Source organism: Rhopilema esculentum, chromosome 9 (genome assembly GCF_057945365.1).
Source record: "Rhopilema esculentum isolate cy_ngs chromosome 9, ASM5794536v1, whole genome shotgun sequence".
NCBI lineage: Eukaryota > Metazoa > Cnidaria > Scyphozoa > Rhizostomeae > Rhizostomatidae > Rhopilema > Rhopilema esculentum.
In genome coordinates this window covers 4,042,963-4,055,900 of record NC_142823.1, presented here as the reverse complement: position 1 = coordinate 4,055,900, position 12,938 = coordinate 4,042,963, and the positions used below count along the sequence as shown (strand labels likewise).

The window sequence follows — 12,938 nt, the reverse complement described above, 5'->3', positions numbered from 1 at the left end:
TGGCTCGGCAATTGGCACGCGATTTCCATAGCGATAAGGATTAAACAATATTTTTGTCTCTGTGGAAATTTCAGGCATGTTCCTAGGAAGAAAGGCTTGGTTTGCAGCGCGATCAAATATTTTCAATAATTAATTATGGTTTAATTAAAGTAGTAGGATAAACATGAAAATGATCCTTGTTTCTATAATTTTTTGAATAATCTGACTACCGCTCGAGCGGTAATGGCGGTAGTCTGGATCCGCCACTGTTAGCCCCCAGCCCTCCCCCTCCCATGATAACTAAGTTTGTATTGCTGTTTCTGGTGGCAATTACTTTTTTTTATTATTAAGAAAGTAATCATTTACGTATCTTTTTTCCCTTCTATAAGCAATGCACGTTTCTCTTTTTAAGAATAAATGTCATAAGACTTTATATTGGTGAAATTTAAGAATTAATGAAAAATAGTTGCAAAGCTAGAATTTCATCGACAGTTTCACTTTTATTTTTTGAGGTCTGAACAAACACGACAAGCGTGACTTTCACGCAAAAAGCGTCTAAAGTTTGAGGTACACAAACAAATCAATCATGCTTGTTTGTGGCGGTATGTTTCGTTTCTTAAATTATTTTCCTGAAAAAGAAACACTGTAACAAATATTTGATTTTACCAAATTTGCATGTTGCATCATCTAAAAATGTGTAGTAATTATTGCATGGCGATGGCTGAGGTGCAAATCATGCCATTGAAATTTTTCACACCTTTGGTGCAAATCCTATAATTTATCCGAAAATTCCGTAGAAACCTTGCTGTTAGATGGAAATACCTTTAATTTTTAATTGAGTGAGTTGCCCTTCTGGGATCGCTGAGTGGCTACATTCCCCATTATTTGAGCAAAATGCTTTAGTGAGATGCCCAGTAGTTGAGCAAAGCATTGCTTTATCTTTTCTTAAGTCAGCGAAATTCCTTCGAAGCCGTTAATTTTTATCATGTTTTGTTAATACTGAAATGTGTCTATAAAGTAGAAAGTAAATAACGAATGACAGAATATAGTTTTTTGCGGTTTTTACCGTTTTATACACAAACTTATGGTTTTATACGCAAAATCTTATGGCAAGACGGTAGCTTTACAGGATGGTCAAACAATAATCTGAATTGTTTATTGCCAATTTTGCCTATGTTTGAATCCCACCGGGAACAGCAAGAGATGGACCAAGCAGTTGTCACGGGTATTGTTTTCTTCGTGAATTCTCTGCTTGGAGGATATTCGGAATTAATAATTTATTGCGCATATCGTCTGAAGTCTTTCTTGTCCTGACATGAAGAACTTATTGACGTTGTTGTGGATAATTTTGCATTCTTGTTTGGAACTTACTATCATGGATGTCAAATTGAAGATGCGATAAATTAATAACGGCAGAGGGAATTAAAATGCATCTGACCAGGTTGTATTATCGTAGCAACTTTTAAAATCTTTTATACTATTGACTTCTGCAGTTTCTTGTTGGTTGACCTAGCCACTCGCTAAAAGGCGTTTTTCGAAACAACAATGGAGTGAAGCATGTTTATTCCGTAGGATTTTGAATCTCGTAGTGAAAATTTGGGACTTGAGTTGTTTATTAGATCAATACATTTGTTTTCAATCAATTTAAAAGCCTTATTGCCGAGACAGCAGTGAAACAGAGTTCCAAAACTGAAAGCCCTGAGCAATATGCAACTTCTAATTCAAAATGTATACGGTTTCTCTACTTTACTCAGGTTTTGTGTAGTGGGCAACTTGCGAGTTGCGTTTGTGTTAGATTGTAAGAACAATTATATCTTTTATATATTAGATGGTAAATTTAATAAGGAACTCTTTTGATTTTAAATTTTAAAAGGGATTACGTAATCCATTTGTCTCGTTTTCATTTACACTTTATCAACACGGATATTCCACTCTTAGAAATACGAGCCTACTTTGGCAACTTAATGTTTATAGCAAAATATTGATTGGGACGAGCGACAGATGCCTTCATGCTTCAAAATTCTTTCAACTCCCACCCTCCCCTCTAAATGTGTTCCATTCCTTTGTCCCTTGCGCTACTCCCACCAAAGCGTGATCTTTGCCTTCTACCCCTGTTCTCTCTTCTTGTGTAAAAGTAGTACAAGAGCAGGTTTTCATGCAGTAATTATACAACTAGAGGCCTCCGAGCTCCGATCTCCCTTCTTCTTGCGTCAGTGGTTCTAACAAGAAAAGACATACCGTAGCCGTATTTTCTCATAAAACTGCACTGATAATTGAAGGTTATTTGTTATGCTCAGTTGCTAGAGGGTCGATGCACTTTTTTCTGTATAAAAACAAGAAAAATGGGTGTCAGGGCTGGCTGTTTTTAATTTTTCTTAAACGATACGGCTGGATTGTTCTTAATTTGCACTTGAATTTTCTGGGTGTAAATTAGACAAAAAAGTTTATGTTTTATACCACCTCAGTCTCAGTTTGTTCTTAATTTGTTCTCAATTTTTAACCAATTTTTAAGTTCCTGTTGTTATACAGCTGTTCTTATAAAAATTGTTCCCGATACACATAGCAAGGTTGGAAAGGCAGTGTTTCGAGGAGAGCCCTTTCCGAATTGCTGACATTCGGAATTGGCTAATTTTCGCACTGTAATCAAATCTCACCAAAAGCACCAGACGATGACGCATTCACTACGACTTTTTTATTCCTCCGTTTCCTATTCAACCTGATTATTTCTTAATTGATAACTTTCCGCTCCGACTTCCATTAATTTTTCTATCTAAGCTATTAGGTTTTAATACAATCATTTGATAATTACGGAGGAGTTTTGCATCTTGTACCTTTGTTCGCATTCAAATTGCCTGATAGCGGAATATAGACAAACCTTATTACTGTAGTTCATTATTTTTGCGGATATTAAGAAGACTGTGCCTTGTGCAATCGCAAGAAAAACACAGTATGTTGCAGCGAAACATCTGTTCTGACTTGATTTTGTATTTTTCTGTTTCCAAAGCATTTCTGGGTCAAGTGAATTCCAAACCACGACCTTCAAAACGCAACATCTATCAAACTCTTTAAGTGCAATTGAGGGTGTCAAAGATCTTCCAAGGTTGGGGAAACTAGAATCTTTGACAGTAATTACTTATCTTAGCATTCGCAATTAACCACTGATGAAATTAATGCAAGCATGAAAAATTCACTTTGATTTTTCATAATAATATAATGCTTGTGATGATTTGTCCAGCTTTTCATTTGATACATCAATAATTAAGTAGGCCTAAATTGCATCAAAACATTTTCTAAATAATAGAACAAAAGGAGGACCAGAATTGGCTGATATGTGATGGCAAATCTTGTATGTCGGGGAAAACTCCACGCACAGCAATTATTATTTTTGTATGGATGTAGTTAACAATATTTCATTCATTTAGTTTGAGCTTATCGGCTTTAGCTTTGTGACTCAAGGTATTTTCTTTACTCATGACTTTAATGCACGTAATGCACGTAATAACCTCGTTTCAAGAGTCGTTAGGAAACTGACTCAAGATTCAAGCTTCACAGGTATTGAGTATTGGCGTCAATCTATTGTTAGAGAGATTTAACTTTTTATGTTTTGGTAAAATCTGATTGGTTTGACGAATTGTTTTTCTTAATTCCTATTGGTTACGCTATTTTTATACTTATTGTAAAACGTATATATGCACGTGTGATTTAACTTAGAGTAGAGAGTTTGAGACTAGAGTTAACAGAATGGAAGTCTCAGAATTGAAATTTTTGATGTTGAACCTGGAAGATGTTTCTTTTTGAGCACAACTCTGCAATTAAATACGTATCTTGAACTAGCGCTTGAAGAATACTTAACAACTGGTCCACCGAACCAAGATAGAAATTTTAGAGTTGGATATGGCAGACGCTCTCGAGAAGCTGAAGAAGAAACGAAGAACGTATCGTGCAACGACAACGAAAACAGTGAACAAAATCGACGATATTTCAAAGCAAGAGGATGTCGATGTTATCAGGATTCAGCAACTGCTCAGTGATATAAGAGAGAAATTGGGCACTTTGAAAGAGTTGGACGATGGCATTTTAGAGATAATGTTTGAGAACAATGACGACGAGGCCTGCGAGAAGGAAGCAGAAGAGGCAAATGAAATTAGAGAGAAGGTCACATACAACATTTTCTTGTTGGAAGAAGCATTAAAAAAGAATTCATCGTCAACCCCGCAGACCAAACCAAATCTTCAGAGAAGCTCGTCTTTGGAAAGTGTAAGCTCCATTGAGTCATCCACAAGCTCGGCCAGAGGATATCATAGGAAAGTCAAACTGCCGCAGCTGGAATTGAAAAAATTTTCGGGGAATATTCCTGAATGGCAAGAGTTCTGGGATGGCTTCAAAAGTGCAATCCACGACGATGAAGATTTAGCCAAGGTAGATAAATTCAAATACTTGCGCTGTTACCTTGAAGAGCCAGCCCGGAGCGTGATCACGGGATTTGCGTTAACCGATGCTAATTACGATGCTGCAGTAGATTTGTTAACGAAGAGGTTTGGCAAGACAAATGTCATCAAAAGAGCATTAATCAACGACCTAATAAATCTGCCAGCCGTATTCAGCGAAAAAAACGCAAATCGATTACGTAATCTCCATGATCAAATCGAGACGAAGTTTCGTGCGATGGAGGCACAAGAGATCGACAAGGAGTCATATTCCAGCGTTGTTGTGCCAGTGCTGATGTCGAAGATCCCGGAGAGCATAAGGAACAATATGATAAGATTTGGCGACAATCACATGGAATGGAATTTGGGCGAAATGTTGGTAGCATTCGAGAAGGAATTGGACGTGCTGGAAGGACATTTCCCAATAATGAACCAACCGTTCCCCCAGACAGGGGCTGGAAGGAGGGCAGAAATGAAGCACCACTCTACAACCACAACCGCAGCACTGTTGACCGAAAGGGAAAACCCCAGTGGTAATGATAACAAGAAGTGTTTGTTTTGCCATGCCTTCCATGAATCGACCAAATGCCAGAAGATCAAAGATCCGGAGGATCGTAAGAAAATTTTAGTTAAGACTGCTAGATGTTTTGTATGTCTTAAACAAGGACATCGAGCCTTCAAATGTAAGCTTAGAAAAGAATGTTCGTTATGTAGGAAAAACGATCACCATGTTTCGATTTGTCCTAATTTAGGCCATGTTAAGGACTCGTTGCGTAATGATACTGCTCCCAGCGCACCCCTCAACCCCCAAGCATCTTCCTGGGTGGGAAGTACTGGATCTGAAGGGGGAGTGGCCTTGCAAACAGCGTTGGCTGTGGTGAATGATAAAAGGGAATGTAAAGTGAGAGTTTTGTTTGACACAGGGAGTCACAAAACATTCATCACAGAAAAAGCTGTTTGCGAAAATGAATTAAGGCCAGTGCGGAAAGAGATTTTAGGAATAAAGGCTTTTGGGAGTAGAGAAGCAGATGTGGCTGAGAGAGATGTAGTAGAGTTATCGCTCAGTCCACTGAATGGAGGGAAGAATGTTTTTATTGAGGCTTTTGTAGTTAAAGACATTTCTTCAATTCCTAACATTCATGTTGAATCGGTTAAGCATGATTATGAGCATTTAAAGCATGTATGGTTTTCAGACTATTGCAGGAAACAAGATAGGTTGGAAATTGATTGTCTCATCGGCTCAGATTGGATTTGGTCTTTCCAAGAGGGTAGAACAATACGAGGGGGGCAACAAGAACCAGTAGCTGTAGAGACTAGTCTTGGATGGGTGCTATCTGGACCTCTCAAAGGTAAGAAACTTGATCATATTTACTCTTCAGATTGCCAGGTTAATTTTTGCATTGATGAAACTTCTAAATTTTCCAGTGTAGGGAACCTAGACCTTGATTATAAGCTTAATAGATTATGGGATCTTGATAGTATAGGCATTAGAGAGGCCAATAAGGTACATGAAGGTGTTCTCGATAATATTAAGTTTACAGGTCATAGATACTCAGTTGGTCTTCCATGGAAGCTTGGTCATAAGCCTTTACCAACCAATTACAATATCAGTATGCTAAGAATGAAGAGCCAGGTTAGGAAGTTAAGGCAAACCCCAATAATTCTCAAGAAGTATGATGAAATAATTTCCCAGCAAGTAGAGGAGGGCATAATAGAACAAGTAGCAGAACTTGAACCTGAGGGGAAAGTGCATTATCTCCCACATAGAGCTGTGATAAGGGAAAATGCTGAAACGACCAAAGTGCGGATAGTATATGATGCTTCTTGTAAGGATAGGAAGTTGGGAGTATCCCTCAATGATTGTTTGCATGTTGGCCCATCACTTACCCCAATGATCCTTGATGTCCTTCTCAGATTCAGAATTAATCCTGTTGCTCTTGTAGGGGACATAGAAAAGGCATTTCTCAATATAGAGATACATAAGGAAGATAGAGATTGTCTTAGATTTTTGTGGTATAAGGACATAAATGATGATGATTCAGAAGTTATAGTATATAGATTTAATCGAGTTGTTTTTGGATGTAATTCTTCTCCATTTTTGCTTAATTGTGTACTTAGGAATCATATAGAGAAGTATAAGGAAGAAGATCCGGAGTTTGTTAGCAAGTTGATAGGAGGTTTCTTTGTTGATGATTTAGTGACTGGGTGTGAGGATAGTTCTGAGGCAGTAGATCTCTATAGAAAGGCCAAGAGTAGAATGAAAGATGGAGGATTTACATTAAGAAAGTGGAAGACTAACAGTAGTGAGGTAGCTAAGGAAATAGCAGATACAGAAGGCAATGAAATGCAAGTAAAGGATGTCAGTGTATCATCAGAAGAGTCTTATGCTAAGGAAACACTAGGATTAGATACTTTAGAAGGAAAAACAAAAGTTTTAGGTATCAGTTGGGAAATAGAGAAGGACAGACTAGACCTTGATCTCTATAAGGTAGGCAAGGAAGCAGACGATAGTGTTTGTGCAACTAAGAGAGGTATTCTTAGTACTTTAGCATCACTCTATGATCCACTTGGGTTGATAAGTCCAGTGGTTGTCACGGCAAAAATTCTTTTCCAAGAGCTGTGCTTAGAAAAATTGGGATGGGATGATACTCTTCCACAAGAAAAGGTTTTGGTTTGGCAAACATGGCTTGAAGATCTTAGGGAAACTAGGACAATTTCCTTTCCTAGATGTGTTTTAGAGGACAGGAAGGGGGATGTTTTAAGTTATCAACTACATGGGTTTGCAGATGCCAGTCAGAAAGCCTATTGTGCCATGGTTTATCTCGTTTGTGTGACTGAACAAGGGACATATACTAAATTGTTAAGTGCCAAGACCAGGGTTGCGCCTTTAAAAGCATTGTCCATACCCCGTCTAGAATTAATGTCTGCTCGAGTATTAGCCACATTAATGGATACAGTTAAGAATGCATTAAGCCCACAGATTCAGTTTGATAAGGTAAAATATTGGTTAGACAGTAAGACAGCCCTGTTTTGGATATACAATAATGGGGAATGGAAACAGTTTGTCCAGCACCGAGTTAACGAGATTCTCTCATTAACTAGCAAAGAAGATTGGGCTCATGTTGCTGGCACAGACAACCCTGCAGATTTGGGTTCCCGGGGAGTCTCCGCTACGCTCCTTAAGAATTCCAGATTATGGTGGGAGGGCCCCACTTGGCTTTGTGAGGATGAAAGTAAGTGGCCTAAGTTTTCACCATCAGTAGACTCTGCAGATATTGAAGTAGAAAGAAGGAAGAATGCTACATCATTGTTTACAACTAACACAGATAGAGTTGGAGTGGGTAGTATAGTAGATGTAGAACGACATGGAACTCTTGGTAAACTTTTAAGAGTGACCGGATATGTGTTGAGGTTTATAAATAACTTAAGGGGAAGGAGTATGAATAAAGTCCTAAACATTGGAAATTTGAGTACAGAGGAGATAGAAGCTGCAGAGCATGTATGGATTAAGGATGTGCAGAAGGCATTGAGAAATAGGCAAGATTTTCAAGCATTGTCAGTGCAACTTGGCATAGTTGATCAATCTGGTGTTTTAGTATGCAAAGGTCGGTTAGAAAATGCAGATTTAGATATAGGTAGTAAGTATCCTATAATCTTACCTAGGGATCATAGATTTACTGATCTTGTGATTGAAGATTGCCACAAAAGGGTATTTCATAACAAACTTCGTTCAACCCTTGCAGAACTCAGATCTAGGTTTTGGGTACCAAGAGGTAGACAACAAGTTAAGAGAGTATTAAATAGATGCTTAACATGTAAATGGTTTGATGCAAAGGCGCTTGCTGCACCTAATACCGCTCCACTGCCAGATTTTAGAGTTACTAAATCTTTACCCTTTAGCAACACAGGGATAGACTTTGCAGGACCCTTGTTTGTAAAAACAGGCCAGGGAGACATGCGGAAAGCGTATATAGCTCTGTTCACATGCTGCGTAACTAGAGCTATTCATTTAGAATTGATTGATGATTTGAATACATTAACATTCATGAATTGTTTTCGAAGATTTTGCTCTAGAAGAGGGACACCGAGACTCATAAACACGGATAATGCTAAAACCTTTAAGGCTGCAAATAAGCTGCTCAACAAACTTGCCAAGGATCATACGTTTGTCGAATATTTAGTGCATAGAAGGATCAAATGGAAATTCAATTTACCCCTATCGCCGTGGTGGGGAGGATACTTTGAGCGGATGGTAGGATACGTGAAGCGTTGTCTAAGGAAGGTCTTAAAGAATGCTAGATTATCATTTGATGAACTACAGACAGTATTAACAGAGGTTGAAAATATTTTGAATTCTAGGCCTCTAACTTATCTATATGATGAATTAGAAACTACCTTAACACCATCTCATCTTATTTATGGTTATAGATTGTCATCTCTTTCAGAGGGAATCGATCCAATTTTTGACGAGGAGGATATTAAAGATAAATTAACGAAACGATTTTTGTATGTTACTAGAAGACTATCTCATTTTTGGAGTAGATGGCAAAGGGAATACTTAACAGACCTGAGGGAATTCCATAAGCTGAAACTGAACGCTGATTTACAGGTGAGGTTAGGAGATCTGGTTTTGCTGCAGGAGGACCACATAAAACGCGGACAGTGGAAAACAGCCATCATTGAGGAGTTACTGATGGGACGGGATGGGAAAGTAAGAGGAGCCGTAGTTCGGAAAACAGGTAGGGGCAAACCAGAAACTCTTAGTAGACCTTTACAACGACTAATTCCACTTGAAATTTCAGTAAGAGACAATGCTAAAAAAGAGAGGAAAGATGAATCTATGTTGAAGGCGAATGATGAATTGAGAGAAGATGGGAAGAAGGATGGTGTGAAGAGTGGTGATAAGTCAGAAGGGAGACCCACTCGTGCTGCGGCCCTGGATGCGCGTTGGCGGGCTAGGCTTATGCTTGACCCATAACCTGGGTCAAGGAGGGGGGAATGTCGGGGAAAACTCCACGCACAGCAATTATTATTTTTGTATGGATGTAGTTAACAATATTTCATTCATTTAGTTTGAGCTTATCGGCTTTAGCTTTGTGACTCAAGGTATTTTCTTTACTCATGACTTTAATGCACGTAATGCACGTAATAACCTCGTTTCAAGAGTCGTTAGGAAACTGACTCAAGATTCAAGCTTCACAGGTATTGAGTATTGGCGTCAATCTATTGTTAGAGAGATTTAACTTTTTATGTTTTGGTAAAATCTGATTGGTTTGACGAATTGTTTTTCTTAATTCCTATTGGTTACGCTATTTTTATACTTATTGTAAAACGTATATATGCACGTGTGATTTAACTTAGAGTAGAGAGTTTGAGACTAGAGTTAACAGAATGGAAGTCTCAGAATTGAAATTTTTGATGTTGAACCTGGAAGATGTTTCTTTTTGAGCACAACTCTGCAATTAAATACGTATCTTGAACTAGCGCTTGAAGAATACTTAACATTGTATTCTGGGTCTCATTCTCTATGTTTATTAACTACAATGGGATACAGTACAAAGATAAATTTGATGCCTTTTTCTGTTCTGTGGCTTTGAGCTAAGATGAATTGATCTCATCCAGGTGTAGGCAGTTTTTTATCTTGGCTTTCTCAGGATACAGGCAAATAGAAGAAGTTTACTATATTTTTGGGTAAGGTATATTTTGTTGCTCTTTCTATAAGAGCACTATTTATGGGGACGCCGAGGCTCGATTCTCCGAAAAAAAATAAGAACGAGCGGATAATTAGGAAAAAATCAATATGTTTTTTCCATAAACTCTCACGCTAACGAAAAAGGGGATATTTAAACAGGTATATCTGGGTACAAAAATACCCTTTTAAAATTTTATTTTGTGGTCATAAAAACAATTTATAGCATATAGTTTTAGAAAAATCGATGACAAAATAACGAGCTATGATTGAAACGTCTTTAATAAATTCGCTATTTTTCCAAATACTATTTTACTTAAATTCCTTGTTATATTATCTTCTATTGTCAAGCAAGTATATTTGTGGAAATAAAAACAACGTTAAGATTATTCGAGCTTCAAATATTAACCGAAAATTAAGAACATCTAAAGATTGTTTGTATTCCTTGTAGTGAAATACTTAACCAATGACTGCACCTTGCAGCTAGATACTGTTAGATAATCACTTAGGATTTTCAGATAACATTTTAAGTCAAATAGTGAGTTTCCTTTTTTCATAACTAAAATTTAACCCATAAACTATTTGTATTTCTCAAATAATTCCTGAAGTTTTATTCAGGGTCTTTTTTAACATACTAACTAGGAGAGGAAATTGCCCCTGCAGCCCCAATGACCTTTTGTTGTTTTAAACAATAGGCTATTGTCCTTCTCCTAAAATAAACAAAGGTTTGCCCCTGCAGCTTATTTCCCTTGGAATAGGCTATGGTTTTATTCATAAGTTATTTGTGATTATCAGATTCTTGTTTATTCCGTTAACAATTTATTTGAACTTTTTAACTCATGAACCTGAAACCAAATCATTCCATAGTTTTTAGAGTTGTTCCATAGTTTCTTTTTTCCATTGTTTGCTAGCGTTTCCATTCTTTGCTAGCGTTCTTCGTAGTTTCTTGGGGGTTTGTATTGTTTCCTGGTCTTTTCCATCGTTCGCTTGGGTTTTCCATTGTTTCCTTGGGTTTTCTTATAGTTTCCTGGGATTTCCCAATGTTTTGGGGCGTTTCCATTGTTTTTAGCCTTTTCCATTGCTTTATTGTTGAGGTTTTTCATTGTTTTTTTGGGGGGTTTTCAATCATTTTTGTTAAGATCCATTGTTTACTGGAGTTTTCCCTTGTTTCCTTTGCTTGCCGGAGTCTTCCATCAATTTTAGGACTTTTAATTGTTTCAGTGGGGTTTTCGATATTTGGCCGGGGTTTGTTATGGATTGCTAGGGTTTCCAATTATTTACCATAGTTTTTCATTGTTTGGTTTGGGTTGTAACTATTTTCGTCAGTTTTCCCTTGCTTTTAAAAGGAGCCCATCCTGAAAGTGAGAAGCTGCTGGCCATGTCGTTCGCCGATATTATAAAGTAATTTTTCCAATCTCGCGTTGAATTTTTTCTTGATTATTTTCCCAGGGTTTTATCAGCCTTCTATTTTGTAAGATAAGGGATGAGATTAACACCTCGACCATCATCCTAAAAGGAACATTTTGAATATTATCCCTTTAAGTGAGTAAATATGAATCCGCTCCAACTCCAGTAAGATGATTGTATTTGACAAGAAATTATTGATAATTCATTGGGAGTTCACCATGTAATTCATTGGTAATTCGGTAACTCGTTGGCAGAAGCTCCTGCGATTCAGAAGATGGGTCTATTGGCCATTTTAACAATCAAACTATTATATTTTCATTCTGGTACTGAATTTATTTGCTAACTATATTATCGTTATTCTGGATGAAGTACCACACGCAACGTACATATTTAATTAGGTCTATTGGTGGGCTTTAAACCCCTACTTTTTGCAAAAAAAAGAAAATTAGAAGCGAAACACGAATAAAGCCTCATTTTATGCGGTTTTAGCAATAACGCCGATGCCTTAGACCCCGTTTACACTGTCCCGGGACAATTTTGTACCGTTACGGTTCGCAAGTGTTTACACTGTCGCGGTTCCAAATTGTTCCGTTTAGCCGTTCCGTTTACACTGTACCGGTACGACCTTAATTTAATGGTAGAACATTGTTTAGAAGAATCTGTATTTAGTCAACCAAGGCTTTTATTTTGCTGAAGTCAGCCGCCAATGCCGCTGAAGTCAACAATCGAATTTTTATTGTGAGTTAAAATGGAGCGGAAGGCCGATTAAAACTTTACTTGGACGAAAGACAAGGTGGCTTTAATTTTCAGTGTTATTTTAGACTACAAAACTGCAAAGTCCAATCAAGGCTTGGACTGGGAAACACTACAAGCCTTTTCTGTGGTCGTCTTTTCTTCAGAATTTCCTTTTCTTCAGAATTTGAGAACGTATTTACGCCACAGTCAAAGCCTCGATTACCTGAAACAGCCATACAAAAGGCCTCTTTGTGAATCCGTGACAAAATCGTCTCGGATAGGTGTTTACACTGTCCCGTTCAAAAACGGAACCGTGACGGTACAAAATTCGTTCGCTTTCAAAGCAGGGTCAAAACTGTTCCGGATAGCAGAGCAAAATCGTCACGGTTCCACAGTGCTAGTGTAAACGCAAGGGCGAACCGCGACAGTTTTGTCACGGTTCCAAACTTGCACGGGACAGTGTAAACGGGGTCTTATATGCCAGTCTGTTTCTGATCGCCCCTATTTCTGAACAACGGTCTCTAATTACAGGAAGTAGTGCCCATAGAGTGCATAACTTGACATATTAAGACAATCCTGATGTCATTACTTGTGTCACGTATTCAAATATGCTGGTTTATCAAAAGTAATTAATTTCCTTGAGCTTCGAGTCTAATGATGTGATTAACATTGGCTATGATTACTTCTGTATAGAATGCTTT

At 37.8% G+C, this 12,938-nt stretch overlaps 2 protein-coding genes across 5 annotated transcripts in view; both read left to right on the top strand.

Moving 5' to 3' along the window:
- Positions 1-12,938, top strand: part of LOC135689161 (uncharacterized) — a 41,981-nt gene that overhangs the window by 11,393 nt on the left and 17,650 nt on the right. For 2 of the 4 annotated variants that reach the window (XM_065206311.2, XM_065206308.2), the window contains exon 1: positions 963-1,420. The exons of 1 other annotated variant lie outside the window; for it this stretch is intronic. The gene's annotated coding sequence lies outside the window, so the exon portion shown is untranslated. Of the gene's footprint in view, positions 1-363; positions 582-962; positions 1,421-12,938 lie in introns of those variants that run through there. One more of the 4 variants, XM_065206310.2, reaches the window with a different exon arrangement.
- On the top strand, positions 3,333-10,978 carry LOC148959553 (uncharacterized). Its single transcript, XM_089110071.1, has one exon. It carries the CDS (start codon positions 3,874-3,876, stop codon positions 9,382-9,384), a length of 5,511 nt encoding a protein of 1,836 aa, XP_088966197.1. The 5' UTR covers positions 3,333-3,873; the 3' UTR covers positions 9,385-10,978.

What these genes read in the sequence shown, in the direction of transcription:
- LOC148959553 (XM_089110071.1), top strand. Translation starts at nt 3,874, where the DNA reads ATGGCAGACGCTCTCGAGAAGCTGAAGAAGAAACGAAGAACGTATCGT.